Source organism: Enhydra lutris, unplaced genomic scaffold (assembly GCF_002288905.1).
Source record: "Enhydra lutris kenyoni isolate GAN:26980312 unplaced genomic scaffold, ASM228890v2 scaffoldscaffold12, whole genome shotgun sequence".
Lineage (NCBI taxonomy): Eukaryota > Metazoa > Chordata > Mammalia > Carnivora > Mustelidae > Enhydra > Enhydra lutris.
In genome coordinates this window covers 15,786,536-15,804,835 of record NW_019154096.1, presented here as the reverse complement: position 1 = coordinate 15,804,835, position 18,300 = coordinate 15,786,536, and the positions used below count along the sequence as shown (strand labels likewise).

General features: G+C 36.8%; 1 protein-coding gene across 2 annotated transcripts; it reads right to left on the bottom strand.

Moving 5' to 3' along the window:
• Positions 1-221: 221 nt before the first annotated feature.
• LOC111144961 (cyclin dependent kinase 1) lies at positions 222-17,385 on the bottom strand. Of its 2 annotated transcripts, none has more exons than XM_022499596.1 (8): positions 17,261-17,385; positions 15,045-15,106; positions 8,823-8,979; positions 7,824-7,947; positions 5,201-5,371; positions 3,577-3,740; positions 3,309-3,450; positions 222-1,189 (listed from the first exon to the last, which is right to left on the bottom strand). In XM_022499596.1, the coding sequence occupies exons 2-8, from the start codon at positions 15,079-15,081 to the stop codon at positions 1,091-1,093; spliced, it is 894 nt and encodes a 297-aa protein (XP_022355304.1). In that variant the 5' UTR covers positions 15,082-15,106; positions 17,261-17,385; the 3' UTR covers positions 222-1,090. The 2 variants fall into 2 exon arrangements, with proteins under 2 accessions (XP_022355304.1, XP_022355303.1); XM_022499595.1 differs by lacking the exon at positions 17,261-17,385 and adding an exon at positions 17,136-17,256.
• Positions 17,386-18,300: the final 915 nt, after the last annotated feature.

Below are 18,300 nucleotides of genomic sequence, written 5' to 3'. Positions count from 1 at the left end.
GCAGAGTGCAAAAACTCCAAGATAATATAGATTAGGTAGATCACACATTACATATGCAACCAACTGGGAAGAAAAACAGATGGTTATGGTTCGATGACAGATTACACTAAAAAAGCTAAAACTTCTCAAAGACATTTCTCTTGGCTCTAACGATTTAAATTAGGTGCCTTATAGATAGAAATCACAACAAGCAGCATTATTAATTTAACAATTCCTAAAGCTAGTGATTTTAGCTAAATACTTGTGTATTAGAACCTTCTAAGGCTATTAAAAGGCAAAATTATGTCAAAATTTGCAAATAGATTCGAAGTCAGATTTGAAAGCCAAGATGAGCAACTCCTTTTTCTGGTTATTACCTCTGACCAAGGCATAAGAATCCACTTAGACAAATAGCTTTCATAACCTACCTAAAAATAGGCTAGTTCATAAATTTTCTAAACTGTTCTTCCCTGCTGTGAGCAGCCCTTGATCTCAGACTATAAAACTTAGCAAACTCTGGCATGCTCTAATGTTAGTTTTATAAGTTACTGAAAACCTCTATAAATTTAGCATCATTTCTCAAGTCCAGATAGTTTTCTCATTCTGAATGCTTCAACATTTAGGTCACAAATTGAAATACCAGCAGAAAAAAACTCATCTTTAGGCAGGTTGAACAGTTACCAGTTGGCAAGAAACTGACAAAATTCAAACATTCAGAGCATCAGAACACTTCAAAGCTTTATGAACTTTGAACTTAGCACACTTTCCTAAATTTTAGTGGTTCCAACTACAGGAAAACCAGACTCTAACATTTGAGATGATTTAAACTAACTCAAAATTTTTGCAATTCCTGACATCAATACTAGATTTATAGTTTTATTACGGTAACAAATAGTTGTCAGTGAGACCTATAAACATATACAGAATTATTATATTTAAATTCATATAGAACAATATTTACATTTTTAAGTTACACTTTTGAAATCAGAAGATGAAGTACAGCTTAAGTTTACAACAAAGAAAAGAAAAATACACAAAACAAAAACAGACAAAGTTAACAGTAAAAATATAACTATCTGTTCTTGATACGTGGAAACTCTTTGTCAGAAAGCTACATCTTCTTAATCTGATTGTCCAAATCATTAAAATAAGGATGATTCAGTGCCATTTTGCCAGAAATTCGTTTGGCAGGATCATAGACTAACATTTTCTGGGGGGGGGGGGGGGGGGAGGGGGGGAAAAAAAAAAAAAAAAAAAAAAGGTTTTTATTTATTTAAGAAATGAACCATAAAAAAATTTCCATAAAGCCTTAATTTTTCTACCAATAAGCCATAGCTAATAATGTTAATAAAAAACTACTAAATGAACATTTCCATCAGTTCAATACCAAACCATATAAATGCCTCATCCTCCACACTTCACCCTCTAGCTCTAAAATAACCTATTCCTTAAATTATGGATATCTCAATAACCATTTTGCTACAAATTATGCTTTAAGACACAAGCATTCAGAGATAGCTTTAAAACCAGGACATAAATTTAAGAAAGATATCTAGTTAATTATATGTACTTTGAGAATTAAATGGCCATCTGAGTTATTTACAACATTCTTGCAATGGCAGCAATTAACTATATATATATATATATATATATATATATATATATATAGCTAATATAGCTTCCAGCAAGTTCCAAACAAAAACAAAACTAGAGCACAATGTGTTATAAAGATAGTTAAAATGAGTCAGTAAATGAATTACAGTCAGACAATCTGGTATTAAAGTTTTAATTCACACATCACCAGAAAGACTGCATATTGTTTAATATTGATCTTAAATTTTATCTTAAACATCAGTCTTAAAGAAAACCAAATCAATAAGCAGACTAGATATACTTTTAGTAACTAGTAACCCCTTGAGCTCTTATCATGTATCAAGCACTATATTAAGTATTTGGCACATCCGATGTTACTTAATCCTCACAACAAATGCTAAGTACTGGTCCCATTTTACAATGAGGACACTGAGGCTCAGAGGTTAAGTAACTTGCCACAAGTTCCTACAACTAATGAGTTTAAATATGAAATCAAGCCTGAGGATTTACAGCAGTGGTTCTCATCTGGGTGAGACTTGGCCTATCAGGGGACATTTGACAGTGTCTGGAGACATTTTGGGTTGTCACAACTGAGAGGAATATGATCCTATACCTATGGGGCAGAGGACTGGGATGCTGTTAAATGTCTTGCAATGTACAGGACAGCCCCTACTATCAAAACATGATCCAGTCCAAGAGGTCAATACCGGCTAGACTAAGGAACCATGATTTACAGTGTTTGATTTTTGTTTCGTTGACTGAAGTGAAAGTCTTTGTGTTCAAGAATTATAGACGTTAAACAAGACAGACTGGGCCCAGGATACAGAAGACTTTCTAAGTCAAATCAACAACACTGATATATAACATATCGCAATGACAGATAAAGGACTTTGGACTTCAAGTATTTGGAAATCTGAGCTGAATTTGGTGGAATAATGATTTATAAATTCTGAAAGGAGCCCAAAAACCAATTAGAAGTTTTATAGGATAATAGAGCAATATATTCTTTTGTTCAGTAACCTACCCAAACCTTTTCTTTTATAATTACATTAGCTGAGATTAAAAAAAAATTAGTTCCGTCTAAAAGCTTAATATTTAACTACTGTTCTAAAACAATTTTCTTAAAGCAGGCCTACCTAGGACAATTTATATTCTATCCTAATAGATTTTTTTTTATCTTGCTTTTAAAGAAAACAACTGTTAGTTGGGAATGGCAATGTAGTAAAGGGGAAAGATTTTTAAGAATTATGTTATTCCTTCTCCTATCTTTCTGATGTACAAATGAGGCACAAAGTGAGAAATTATAGTTCATGCAGTAAAAGGCTTTAATACCTAAAAATATCAAGCAATAAGGAAAACACTTATGTCTCAGATAAACTAAAAAGTAGTAAACACAGAGACAAAAAGTTAGAAAGGAAGGCCACTATGAACCAGCTACTTAAAAACAATAAAGAAGTATTAACCCTGCATTTTCCTTCACAGAGCATCTATAGCTACCAGATTTAAAAAAAAAAAAAAATCAAACAAACAACTAATGCTAAAACCTCCTCTCAAAACCACTCATGTTTCTTGGTATCTAAAATGGAGCTAGTAATACTATAAATATAACAGGCATAACAGTTATATGCCTAGCTCAATATATGTTGGTTTTCTATCTCCCAGGTAAAGGGTAAAGGAAATGAATTGAGTACATTCAGAATCAATGAGGTTGAAGTCAGTATAAAAAGTCTCCTTACCGAGAGCAGATCCAAGCCATTTTCATCCAAGTTTTTAACATGGGATGCCAGACTTCCTGGTTTCCACTTGGGAAATGTATTCTTATAGTCCTGTAAAGATTCCACTTCTGGCCACACTTCATTATTGGGAGTACCCAAAGCTCTAAAAGGGTAGAGCAAAACTATTAAATTATTAGTTTAAGTGTAACTATAATCTTAACATTACTTACATGTTGCCTCTATTATTATTTCACTTGAAATTTTAAAGTTCTTAAAAAGATAAAAATACCTGAAAATTCTGAAGAGTTGATCGATTTCCGAATCCCCGTGGAAAAGTGGTTTTTTGGTTGCTAATTCTGCAAATATGGTGCCTATACTCCAAATGTCAACTGGAGTCGAGTAGCGAGCTGACCCCAGCAATACTTCCGGAGATCTGTACCAGAGTGTTACCACCTATTACAGAGCAAATTTTTACACTGAATAAACGTAGTGCATATTTATGCATAAATATGCTTAAATACAAACATATTTCAGTAGCACTGTCCTTTAGAAGGTCCCATGGTTCCCTCTGATAATACTGTTTGAAAGTCAATTAACAATACACAAGATAATAAATGGAAGATAAATATTTCATTTGTAAGTTCTAGTCATGAGGGGGTTAAGGAAAAAACAAAACAAACAAACATCAGATAAAAGCACACAAGCTCTTTTCTTGCTTTTCAAATCATTAAAGTGCAAGAATCAAAATAGTCATGACAACAATCACTTTTTAAAAAAAAAGCCACTGGGGGCGCCTGGGTGGCTCAGTGGGTTAAGCCTCTGCCTTCGGCTCAGGTCATGATCTCAGGGTCCTGGGATCGAGCCCCGCGTCGGGCTCTCTGCTCAGCAGGGAGCCTGCTTCCCTTCCTCTCTCTCTGCCTGCCTGTCTGCCTACCTGTGATCTCTGCCTGTCAAATAAATGAATAAGATCTTTAAAAAAAAAAAAAAAGCCACTGAAAACAGATTTGGTCATGACACTGTACAATGCATGTACATATACTGCTCACATGCTAAGAACATGAGTAAGTAAATAACAGTTTATTAGTGGTCTAGAGGCTGATCTACTATTTTAGTATCTATAAATTATCCCGATGGTAAAAATACCATCTCTAAGTTAATGAGATCAGCAGTATCTGTTTAAGCCAATGGGAACCAAAAATCTTTACTTTTTTATACAGCCATGGGAAAAATGATGAAAAGAAGCCAATACATCTGACCAAATAAACAATGTTGTAGGTTCTCATCTGGAGATAGTCTTTGGGCTTAGGGATAGACAATGCCATAGAAAACCATCAACCAGAATTCCTTTACTATAGAAGTCAACACTCCGTTTCCCCTCTGGAAGTAACAAATGAAATGCCAAGTCATCTGGAGAATATGGACAAAACTTGATTATATTTAGTAGTTTCTAAATATATATGAAACAGTAACCCATAAGCAACAAAACCTCTCTTTTACAAATTTTATTGTGTACCAGAGAGGATCCAATCAGGAGACAGAAACCACATGGTGATTTGCTTGGGGAAAGTTTACTAAGAAGGATTTTTAAATAATAGAGGGTTAGGAAAAGAGAAAAACTAATAAGGAATAACTCTTAAAACTGTAGCAAGGAAAACCCCTTACTTCCGTAGTCCCTCTCCTGCCCCTTCTACTGCCATCACACCTGCTGGCAAAGAAAAAAATATTTAAAGGTCCCTGTTAGATTTTCACACAGCATGCAATGAAGAATGAGTTTGGAACTCAGAGGCATTAAATTCATGCTAGCAGGATGGAAGTCTTTCTTACTGGGTGTTTCTTGACTTAATGAACAAATACAGAAAACAAACCAGCAATCACACATATTCAAAAGCACCAAAACACACTAGTCTACATACCTCATGTGTGTATACTCTAATAGGTATTCCAAAAGCTCTGGCAAGGCCAAAATCAGCCAGTTTAATTGTTCCTTTGTCATCAATCAATAGATTTTGAGGTTTTAAGTCTCTGTGCAGAACTCTTCTGGAGTGGCAAAACACAATCCCTTGCAGGATTTGGTACAAATAACTCTGGAAGAAGGAAATAAGTCAGAAACTTAACAGTCCCACACAATGAATTTCTAACTAATCTTGATGAGTTTGTCTCTAAGATATAAGAAATTATAATGCAGGGAAATAATTTAACTGCCACAAAAACTTTCAGGCATTTGAGACTAACAAGCAGCATTTGGGGGTGGGAAGCCCATTGATATACAGTATCATGTTGGTATACCCGAGACAAAGATATTTTCCTTATGGATACATCCATATCCATATGAACTCATTTAGTCTCCTATTATTTTTTTGTCCCCAATTCTGAATTCCTAAGTTCTGTACAGTTTTTTATTTTATTTTAAAGATTTTACTTATTTATTTGAGAGAGAGAGAAAGTAAGAGACAGAGCACAAGTGGAGGGGGGAGGGGCAGGTGGAGAGGGAGAAGCAGACTCCCCACTGAGCAGGCAGCTGGACACAGGGCTCAATCCCAGGACCCTGAGATCATGACCTGAACCACAGGCAGATGCTTAACCTACTGAGCCACCCAGCCGGCCCAGACAGTTTTTTAAACTTTTGTCTATATACTTATAGCAACTTTTTATTTTGAATAAGGTTGGTCCATTTCTATTTCTTATTATTACATATTAATTTCTTCTTTGGAAACATTGGTTACAGATTCTAAAAGAAATGACAAATATGATATTATGATTATATATTTAAATAAAGGCAATTATCATAACATGCAACTTAGTAGTTCAGAGAAAAATATCATACAAGATAGGTGTTGCCAAGACAATGTAATTGTCATTTGAAGCAACATGGGTATTACAGAAATATAAGGTATACATAGTATTGACTTATGAAGTTCCAAATTATAAAATAATACATAAAATCAACTGTTAGAACAACAACAACAACAAAAAAGACTATGTATTAACTGGGGCATCTGGCTGGCCCAGTCAGAACAGGGTGCGACTCTTAATCTTGATCTTGGGGTTTGAGCCCCACATTGGATGTACAGATTATTTAAATAATACTATTTTAAAAAAGAATTATGTATAGGCTTATAAATAGCCAAAAATGAAAAATTATTAGATGAGAAACAAAATGGTAATACACTATTTTCACATAAGAGACTGAAAAATATTTACAAGATTGATAGAAGTAGGTGCTAAAAAATAACTGTCATATACCATGATGAGTAAACTGCTACTATTGTTTGGAAGGCAACTGGCATTATCAAGATTTTAAATGTAAATAAACATCTTCAAACCGCTGATTAAAATTATAAGAATTTATTCTAGGGCACCTAGGTGACTCTTAGTTACACCTCAGGTCAAGATCTCAGGGTTGTGAGACTTAGCCCCAAATCCAGCTCTGCGTACAGCAGAGTCTGCTTGTCCCTTTCCCTCTGCTCTTCCCCACCACTCTCATGCACTCACTGGTACTCTCTCTCTTAAATAAATAAAATCTTAAAAAAAAAAAAAAGAATTTATTCTGTAAGGATTCACTGGGGCATGGTTCATGAGAGCACGAATCACGGAACTGGAAAACAACTTTAATGTCTATCAGTATGGAATTGGTTTAAATAATTAGATCAGGGACACCTGGGTGACTCAGTTTGTTAAGTGTCTGCCTCTGGCTCAGGGCTCAGGTCATGATCTCAGGATCCTGGGTTTGAGCCATGCCTTGGGGTCCCTGCTCGGATAGGAGTCTGTTTCTCCCTCTCCCTATGCCCCTACCCCAAGCTCGTGCTCACTCTCAAATAAATAAATAAATAAAATATTTAAAAATAAATAAATAATTAGATCAAGTATTTAGACAGGCAAACCTATATGTGGAAGGTCTCACAGAAAAAGGGTTTTACAACAGTGTATTTATATACACAAAGGTGACATACAAGTATCTATAACACTACTAAAAAACTAATCATTGGCTACCTAACTCTGAGGACTGGTTCGGTACTGGCAGAGTTAAAGGAAAGACACATCTACTTTATATAGACTTCAATGCTTTTAAAAAAATTATACATTTATAATTTAACTGAAATATAATATCAATAATAAATTAAACATTCAAAACCAGAATAAAATAAAACCACTTCCTGTCATTACCCTACCAAGATTTTGTTACATTGTTTTACACATATCTGACTGCCAAATAAAGACCAAAATATCCTAGTTTCCAACAATGGAATACATACTTAATGGTTTTATGTTATCCCAGGTACTACTTTTCACTTTACAACCAGAAGCACTATCTAATAATAATAGGGGTAACTTTAATCTATAGACTATGGGAGAAAAACAAAATACTCTTTTCCTCCTTCTACTAACATTTTTTCTAAGCATATTCCCCAAAATACAGAACTTCTATGCAATAGACCCTTAACATTTAGTGGATACATACTAATACAATTAAGTAAGATAAGTACTAATGCATTTAGTACATGGATAAATACTAACAAAATTAAATAAGCTTCTTACCTTAACAAGTGAAGAATCCATGAACTGACCAGGAGGGATGGAATCTAAGTATTTCTTAAGATCCATGGAAAGGAATTCAAAAATGAGATATAACCTGGAATCCTGCATAAGCACATCTTGAAGACTAAAGAATAAAATACTCATGTGAAAAAAAAATCTACCACTTTTGACCTCTCATAAAATAAAACTTCCATAAATTTAAAAATGGTGATCATAAAAAGTGGGACTATAAGAAATTTTCTGTAACAAAAAATACATACTGTTTTGGGAAAGAAAAGATGGTAGCTTCCCTAGTAGTGAAAACCTCAGTACTAAAATAGAATTTAGGAAAGGAAATTCAGGGCAGCAAATGAAAATTAAGTCGTATTATGCTGAAGGTGCTAACAAACCACTTACATTTCAAAAGAACATTTCTTTAAAAAAAAAAAAAGACATTTAGAACATTTCTATGTTGACTACTTGTTGCACAGAGCTTGTCTTTTCAGTGGAGTAAATTATAGGAATAAATATTAAAATTTACTAGGAACCCGTAACAGTAGCTATCTCCAGCCCCAGAAAAATGCAATTAAATCCTAACTTGGACTATTAGGAAACAAACCCCTCAAACACTAGTCCAAATACTTAGAGAAAGAAAAAAAATTTTTTTTCTTTTTCATCTGACCTAGTTACCCAACTGTGATTAAGGGGTCTTCAAGGACCAGAGCTCAGATTGGTGTAGGTGATAAAGGTCTGTGAAAAAGGATTTTCTTTTCTCCCTTGCCCAGTTTACCTTGATTTTCCAGCCCCCAATACTAATCTCTTATTACCAAGCTCCTCTAACTCTGTTCCTGCTTTAAATCTATTCTTCCTATGCCTGGCACTCCAACTTCACAAAAATAATAGAGTTCTATTCCGCTCAGCAAAGTTAGACCAGATATTAAGCAAATGTAAAAATTTCCACATTGAAATTCACATTTGAAATAGTATGCGGAAAATGGTTTAAATTCAGATATACCATACCTGACTATATTTGGATGACGAAGTTCTTTTAATAGAGAAATTTCCCGAATTGCAGTACTAGGAACCCCTTCCTCTTCACTTTCTAGTCTGATTTTCTTCATGGCTACCACTTGACCTGTAGTTTTGTGTCTACCCTTATACACAACTCCATAGGTACCTGAAATAGACAAAGTAAATGTCTACTATATGACACCCTCCACAAACTAAGATTTAAAAAAAGGACTGAATCCCACTAAGTGTCACGTGATAGAAATGTCTACTGTGACCAGATAGGAAGTGTCTTACTCAAAATTATACCCTCATCACTTCCAAAAAGAAATTGACGGTAACTACAACCTATGATGTCTATAGAAATAAAATTCATGTAGTTGCCACAATTTTCCCATACATTTAAATTACCAGTAATTTCCCAGCACATTTTAGAGAAGAAAATGATGGCTCCTTTGCCAATTGGAATTTATCTTCTTTCAACTATTCAACCCAACAATAAAGCAGGCATAAAATATAGGGTGAAGATGACTTGGGCTGAAGAATTATTAACAGGAGCCACTGTGACACTTTCAGAAAACTGTACAGAGTGCTTTATGCATTTCAAATAGTCAATCCTCATCTAGAAAAACATGGGGCTAAAATATTTTACTATCTGGTAAATCTATTAAAGTTCAAAATATCTATTTATAGTATAAAAGTCTCACACCCATTTGGAAGTTAACAAGAACATGGATTCTGATATATAAGCTTCAGATAATGAGCAACAATGTCAACAGAAGGGATCATGGGCAGGAGGAGGGTGGATACAGAGAACAGAAGCAGCAATATTAAGGGAGATGAACTAGTCAGTTTAAAAAGTTCATGTACAGGGTGCCTGGGTGGCTTAGTTGGTTAAGGTCTGCCTGAGACTCAGGGCATGATCCCAGGACCCTGACAGCAAGCCCCCCATAGGGCTCCTTGATCAACGGGGAGCCTGCTTTTCCTTCTGCCTGCCACTCCCCTTGCTTATATGCTTGCTTGTGCCCCCCATCTCTAGACAAATAAATAAATAAATAAATCTTAAATTTTTTAAAAAATTCATAAACAGGACACACTTAGTCCCCAGATAGGTGCTCTTTTAACGGTGGTTGGAAGGGTGCCTGGCTGGCTCAGTAGGCAGAGCATGACCTTGATCTCAGGGTTGCGAGGTTAATTAAGCCCCATGTTGGGTGTGGAGCCTACTTAAAAAAATAAAATCTTAAATAAACAAATACATAAAATTTTAAAATTCAGGTTGGAAAATATAGGAAGATCTTGAACCTCTTGACTCTACATAAAATTTTGAATAACCTGCTATTTTTTTGTAACAATGGTTTAACTTTAGAAGTGATTAGAGTGCATTTTTCTAAGGAGACCTATTCTAAAGCTTTTATCAGTTTCTCTGAAGGTAGCAGTATTTCAAAAAAGGCTAAGAACTACTATCAAATTATCTCCTGGCTTAATTAGAATATTAAGGATGGTTTGGTGATGTTAAATAAACTTTGTTCTAAGTTTGTTTTAAACAGAGAAATTCTATACAATTGTGTCTTCCTAAATACTGGTATCATTTTAAAGACATAATTGACCTAAGAGCCATTTTACATTATTTTGATTAAATTTGGGTTAGGGGCACCTGGATGGCTCAGTGGGTTGAGCCTCTGCCTTTGGCTCAGGTCATGATCTCAGGGTCCTGGGATCGAGCCCTGCATCGGGCTCTCTGCTCAGTGGGAAGCCTGCTTCCGCCTCTCTCTCTGCCTGCTGCTCTGTCTACTTGTGATCTCTCTGTCAAATAAATAAGATCTTTAGAAAAAAAAAAGAAATTTTAGGTTAAATGTTACTTTTGGATAATCAAAGTTATTTCAGATTTTTAAAAACCCTGATTTTATTGATCTTCACAACCATCCTTAAAAATAACCTCTGTTCAATTAAAATCTGTCCATTTTTCAGATGTAAATTTTTTTTAAAAGATCTTATTTATTTATTTGACAGAGAGAGAGATCACAAATAGGCAGAGAGGCAGGCAGAGAGAGAGGGGGAAGCAGGCTCCCTGCCGAGCAGAGAGCCTGATGCGGGGCTTGATCTCAGGACCCTGAGATCATGACCTGAGCCAAAGGCAGAGGATTAACCCACTGAGCCACCCAGGAGCCCCCAGATGTAAATTATACTTGCACCAAAAACACAAAAGTAGGGGCACCTGGGTGGCTCAGTGGGTTAAAGCCTCTGCCTTCGGCTCAGGTCATGATCCCAGGGTCCTGGGATTAAGCCGCACATCGGGCTCTCTGTTCAGCGGGAAGCCTGCTTCTTCCTCTCTCTCTCTCTCTCTCTGCCTGCCTCTCTGCCTACTTGTGATCTCTGTCAAATAAATAAATAAAGTCTTAAAAAAAAACAAACAAACAAACACAAAAGTAGGTAAGTCAGTAGCACAATTACCGGGCACACTGTTAAAGCAAACTCAAGATTCATCAATTGCATAATGTAGTCTGATCAGTTACTAATTTTTTCCCCTACTATTCCTCTCTCTCCTTCAAGTGTACAATCTCATCTGGGCCTAAAATTTACTCATAACAATAAACTAACTTATATCTAACACTTAGTATTTATTCAATTTTAGACATCACAAGTGCTGTCTCTTCTGACTCTTTGAACCATTATCATTCATAACTACTAGGATAGAGCTCTAGTTAAAGCAGAATGATTCTACTGGTTAAGCACTAAAAATTATTTATGAAATGCATAGTATATACTCTGAAATAAACTACACATTATTATTTTTTAAAGATTTTATTTATTTATTTGACAGAGAGAAAGCACAAGCAGGGAGAGCAGCAGGAGAGGGAGAGGAAGAAGCAGTCCCCACTGAGCAGGGAGCCTGATGCGGTACTCTATGCCAGGACCCTGGGATCATGACCTGAGCCAAAGGCAGATGTTTAACCAACTGAGCCACCCAACTGTCTTGAACTACACTTTATTAAGTTTAAACAATAATAATGTTAGTTATGGTCAGGTTCTGGAGACTCTGAATGTTGAGCACAAAAACTTAAATGTTTATTGAGTGAATAAAGGCCAAGTTAGGTCCTCCATCATAGATATAGGTACTCTCTATGATCGAAAAAGACATTTTCTTATGACAGAATGTAACACTCAGATATTTGTAATTTAGAAGAAATCAGAGAACACCTTTGTAGTAACTGAAACAAGAAAAGTCTAGATGTACTTAAGAAATGAATCAGGTTGCGGGGCACCTGGGTGGCTCAGTGGGTTAAAGCCTCTGCCTTCAGCTCAGGTCATGATCCCAGGGTCCTGGGATCGAGCCCCACATCAGGCTCTTTGCTCCGTAGGGAGCCTGCTTCCTCCTCTCTCTCTGCCTGCCTCTCTGCCTACTTGTGATCTCTGTCTGTCAAGTAAATAAATAAAATCTTTAAAAAAAAAAAAAAGAAAGAAAGAAATGAATCAAGTTGTCAAAAAACTCAAGTATCAAGGTGGAAAAGTCAGGAGGACTATTCTTAATTAGAAAAAGGTTAAGGAGAGGGGCGCCTGGGTGGCTCAGTGGGTTAAAGCCTCTGCCTTCGGCTCAGGTCATGGTCTCAGGGTCCTGGGATCGAGCCCCGCATCGGGCTCTCTGCACAGCGGGGGAGCCTGCTTCCCCCTCTCTCTGCCTGCCTCTCTGCCTACTTGTGATCTCTGTCTGTCAAATAAATAAATAAATCTTAAAAAAAAAAAAAAAAAAGGTTAAGGAGATATTAGTCACCAAATGCAATGCATGACATTGGCTAGTTCTCAAGAAGATACATGCAGAAGTATTTGGAAGTAAAGCACATCTCTACAACTTACTTTACATGGGTCAAAAGAAAAACAAAATGCTAAACACACAAACACACACACACACACACAGATAATAAAGCAAATGTGACATAATTAACATCTTGGTAAAAAGTATTATAGGTTCATTGAATTTATCTTTCAACTTCCCTGTTTGGAAATAATCCAAATAAAGTTGAGGGAAAGAAATTTAACTTTTCAAATTGGTACTTTAATGCTAGAATTTGACCAGGTATCTGGCAAACCAAAAGAAAATATTGTGTGAAAGGCCTTAATTATTCATACAATTTATTTTTTCAAAAACAATGTTCACCACAAAATTCAAAACAGCCAGGCACTGGAGTAGTCAAGACAATACAAGCCAGAAAAAAACAGAGGAAAACAGATAATGTTACCATCAAACATTTGAATATTTCCCGTGGTGCTAGACACTACTGCCAAGCCCTGTTCAAACACTTATGAACAAGACAACATCCCAAACATCAGAAAGCTTACATACAGTGTAGTAAAGAAAAAGGATATTAAGGATAACAAAAAGGGAACTATAAAATGCACTTGGACTAGAACAATGAGATGAAAATGAAGGCAGCAGAGTGGTTAACAAGGTGACAGAGCACCCATTGCCAAAAGCCCAAGGATCAACAAATAGGGAATATGAAAGGAAATTGTGTAGTAGAATAGGAGTCTTTTAACTCCAGGAAATAAGACCACGTTTGAAATTATACTCTTTACTGATTGATTTCAACTAGAGTACTTTCCTCAAGAGTCAAATCTGTAGTCTCTTGCATGTTTGGAGTTCCAGAGTTTTAAAGAAAAACACACTGAGGGCGCCTGGGTGGCTCAGTTGGCTTAGCGACCTGCCTTTGGCTCAGGTCATGATCCTGGAGTCCCAGAATCAAGGTCCAGCATCAGGCTCCCAGCTCCACGGGGAGTCTGCTTCTCCCTCTGACCTTCTCCCCTCTCATGCTCTCTCTCACTCAAATGGATAAAATCTTAAAAAAAAAAAAAGTCACTATAGTGGAATGATTAAAATAAATGTTAAAAAAAAGAGAGAGAGAGAAACACATTTACACTGTAAGAATAACTTTTTATTCCAAACTAAAAATCAGCACTCATTTAATTCTCTGGGGATTAAGAAAAACTCAAAGCAGAAGACAGTAGATTTGTTAATCAAACTTATTTTCAACTCAGAAACAAAATTAGCATAGTTGAGCGGGTTTAATAGAGTATTTTTTGGAAAAAAAAAAAAGTCATATATTTGTAAGTTAAGAAAAAGAACAGCTCCCTAAACCAACCATCACCTAAACTTATCATTACTATCTTACTAAATTCTTTCCAGTACTCCACCCCTGGACTTCTAGTAGTATTCCTTATACAAGCATGGTTTTGGAACACACTAAAAATATACTAGTCAGAAATGCCCCTCAAACAGAACCTACATATATTGGACTCTAATAGCAAATTACTTTGTACAAGTTGTACCATTTGTTCCTAGAGTGTACAATATAAATACCAACTCTTATATAGAAACTTAGATATTCTGTTGAGGAAAAAAAGGCAAAGGGATATTTTTACTCTTCCACTTATGCCATATAAACATTTAAAAATTTTAAGTACTACAGAAAGGAAATGAATGATCATATACAAGAGTTACTGGTTTTAGATTTGCTTAAACATGTACACATGACAGGTCATTTAAATCTAGGGAAACTTAATAAAAATTTATTTAAATTAGTTTAATAGTCTCTTGTACTAGTTCACAAAGTTTAGGTAAAAATACTGCTCTTAAAAATAATTGTATGAAACTAAAAATACACTATTTTTTTTTAAAAGATTTTATTTATTTATGTGAGAGAGAGAATGAGAGAGAGAGAGAGACAGAGAGAGAGAGCGAGCATGAGAGGGAAAGAGGTCAGAGGGAGAAGCAGAGTCCTTGCTAAGCAGGGAGCCTGATGCGGGACTCAATCCTGGGACTCCAGGATCATGACCTGAGCTGAAGACAGCGGCTTAACCAACTGAGCCACCCAGGGACCCTAAAAGTACACTATAAAACTTAACATAATTCTACTGCCCTAACCTCTCCCCACCAACACACATACAAGATATCAATAGTCTTCTCAAAATACAAATACTGTTAAGTGTTTAGTATTTTTTAAAATGTAAGATTATTAGGGGGATGGAGAGGGTTGGCAGTGAATCATATCAGAATAATTTCAATTTTCTTAAAATCTGAACATTTTTGTTACCATATAAAGAACATATAATTAATGCATATTAGCACAGGATACCTTAAAGATTGGATTTTAATAAATATTTACTTGATTTCATGTCCCAGACTTATAGCATTACCTAATTATTTTTTAAAAGCTTTTTTTTATTACAAAAACCACTCACCTTCTCCAATTTTCTCTATTTTGGTATAATCTTCCATAGTTAATCAGCAGACTTGGTAGATCCTAAAATGAGAGGAAAAGCTGATTTGATCTCATGCCACTAACTCAAAAGGTGGTTTTAAGTTTTTAATGAGATACAATACATAAAGCATTTTCCAGTGTCTAGTGCAGTATTAATTTTCCTTAAGCATTAGTTATGTTAAAACAACATTTACAAAGGAAAGAACTTCTGCAATAAAATTTTTCTACCTTTCTTAACTCTTAAAACACTGGATTTGTAGATCTTAGCCAATGTAACATTTAGCTTCTTCCAATCAAATTAACTCTCAAATTCAGCTATCAATTCTTCTATCCTTCCCAAACAAAACCCAGAAGTATGTTTTATGTAACACTTCTAAGGAGCACCAATGTGTCAGTTATACCCAAACATTTCTACAAATAATGTTATTCGACTGAATTTGTACTTTATGATTTCTTTTTGAAAATTCAAAAGGAAAAAATTTTAAAGACACAATTGGAGAGCTAATGTAGATACACTGCTCAACCATTAGCAAGATTGCTCAAATGTCAGCTGAAATGCTGACAATAAGACATTTCAAGACTTCCTCAGCTGAGAAGTGTGCCAATGAAACGTTATCTTCAGAAGCCCAAAGCAAAATTACCTTGATTTTCTGACACACTCATCACTGATAAGATCATATATAAAGGTCATTCTGAGTAACTGACACTTAGTTCATTTATCTTCACAATCATCCCAGAAGTAGAGACAAATCTTTTTAAATGAACAAAATTGCACTACACTGGCTATACGTGCCAATCTTAAATATTCTTTTAATTTTACAAAATGGCAACAATTAGAATAATCGATTTAATATCGATTTTTCCCTACAATATCCAGATTTAATATGCCTAAAGAACAATAAAATTGTTGAGCTCTACAATATCCAGATTTTTACAATATCCATACTATTTACAATATCCAGATTCTACAATATCCATTTAAAATGCCCAAAGAACAATAAAATTGTTGAGCTCTACAATATCCAGATTTTTACAATATGCAGATTATTTACAATACTCGGATTCTACAATATCCAGATTTAATATGCCTCATTTAATATGTTGAGCTCACTTTTAACAATAACTTAATTTCCAAGCTGGGTTTCATTACCCTCTCTCCATTTTCCTGTTCTAACAATTCAAAATAAAGGATGCAGCTTTAAAATGTCTTTTGTATGCCTTCTGGGGCTCTGTACTACTAGCAGCAGGATGTAAAACACCAATAGCTTCATCTCCTAACCAGAGACCTTCAGGTCTTTAAAGGAAGCAAGACGTGCACCTTGGTAACCCTAGTACTAAACAAAAATTAAGGGGTACTCCAACACACATATCCCTCGGCATTTCTTAGCTTTCTACCTTGGGCCAACTGCTTAGTGTATAACAGCTACCAAGCGCCAAGTAAAAACAAACAAATCCAGATTCCCTCTGGTTTTATCCTTGGCCAAGTGTTCTTAAAAGGTCTGGGAGCACAAGGACCTTGGATACGGAGGGAAGCCCGAGAAGGCCCACAAGTTGGTTCATCCGATTGGTGTTCCGGGACGACCTGGCTTTGGGAACTGGCGCGGGTACCTGGCCCAGGTGCGCTCTGGCTTTCCACCGCCACGGAGGCTAGAGCAGGGCGCACGCGGGACAGGCCGGAGCCTCAGGGCCTAGGACGGAGCCTGGCAATCCGCGTCGTCGAACCAATGCGAGGGTTTTCCTCAGCCAGGCCAGCGGCCTCTTCGCAAGATCTGCCGACCGCGACCCCAGACTGCAACTCCGAGGCCAGGGCAGACCCTGCCCTCCCCACAGTACGCCCGCCGGATCTGGGCTCCCGCGAGCCTTCCTGGAAAGGCGGGCTCCGGCGTCGCTCACACGCCCAGGCCCCGGGGCCCGAGTGAAGACGCGGCCTAGCCTCCAGAGGCCCGGCCTGGCCCCGCGCAGACCCCTGCTGCCCAGCCCGGCCTCCTAACACCACCCGGTTCCTCAACTTCTTCTCCGGGGCCTCCGAGCCGGCCCCGCCGAGCAGACGCCCCGTAGGCATGACCCTGACCTCAGCAACTCTACCCGGCTTATTATCCCGCGACGAAAGCGGCGGCGGCTACCACGTCAGCGTCGCTCTGGCCTTAACTTCCAAGACCCAGCTTTGAAGCTAAGTGCGAGCTCTTTCAAACTCACCGCGCTAAAGGGCCCGGGACCCACCAATCAGATAGTCCGTAGACTTTCAAAGGAGCCAATCGGAGCCCAGCGACGCTTGGGGCTGGGCTTCCCGGGTAGCTAAAGCGCGAAAGAGAGTGGAAACGGCGGCTAGAGAAAAAGCAGGAGGGCGGGCGCCAACTGAGTCTGAGCGCAGGCGCTTTCTTTCATCGCAGGACAACGTCGTCCTACTGTTTCTGCTCGTCGGAAATCTACTGTTCCTCATAGGTCGGGATCCCCCCCGCCACCCCCCCGCCAGTATTGGCACAATTAGAACTTACTGCACTCAATATCTCATCACAACAGTGATACTACATTGACATTCAAATTCCATTACTTTCACTTTTAATATTTAAAACTACTGTATATTTATGTTTTTCTAAGTGGGTGATTTTCCGGCTCTGCCAAAGGAGCACATTTCACAAGTATACACATATATATTTTTACCTTACTTTTTAAATTTTTTTAACGTTTTATTTATTTGAAATTCTATTTATTTAAAAATTAAAAACAAAATTTTACATTTTTTAGTTTTAAATCACTTTCACATCAGAATTTTAATTGTTTTTTAAAACGCAAAAATTCTCAATTCCATGAGAGAAAGAAAAAGAGATCTAAATTATACTTTAAATAATACAGTATCAAAAACTCTCTCTCTCTCTCTCTCTCTCTCTCTCATTGCCTCCACCATAACCTTAGAGAGATGTCTGTTCTTGAACATCATTCTTTAAGTCTCTAAGAAAATAAGAATGAAATAGAAGTGGTGGTAAGAAGAGTCCCCTAATAAGGGCTTGTCTTTTCACTATCTTAGTGGGATGTAGGACAAGGACTGATTACCATGAACGTTGCAAAATACATATTAGAAGACCCAGATTAGGTGCTCGCTTGGGCAGCACAATTGGTGAAATTGGAATGATACAGAGATTAGCCTGGTCCTTATGCAAGGGTGACATAAATTGGTGAAATGTTCCATAAAAAAAAAAAAAAAAAAATGACCCAGATTAGGATAAAGAATGGAGCTG

Coding starts and splice junctions, on each gene's coding strand:
- LOC111144961 (XM_022499596.1), bottom strand. CDS start 15,081: ATGGAAGATTATACCAAAATAGAGAAAATTGGAGAAG. Junction 8,980..15,044: donor AATAGAGAAAATTGGAGAAG/GTGAGTGGTTTT, acceptor TGTCTATTTCAG/GTACCTATGGAGTTGTGTAT. Junction 3,741..5,200: donor TTAGAGTATACACACATGAG/GTATGTAGACTA, acceptor GCTCTGTAATAG/GTGGTAACACTCTGGTACAG.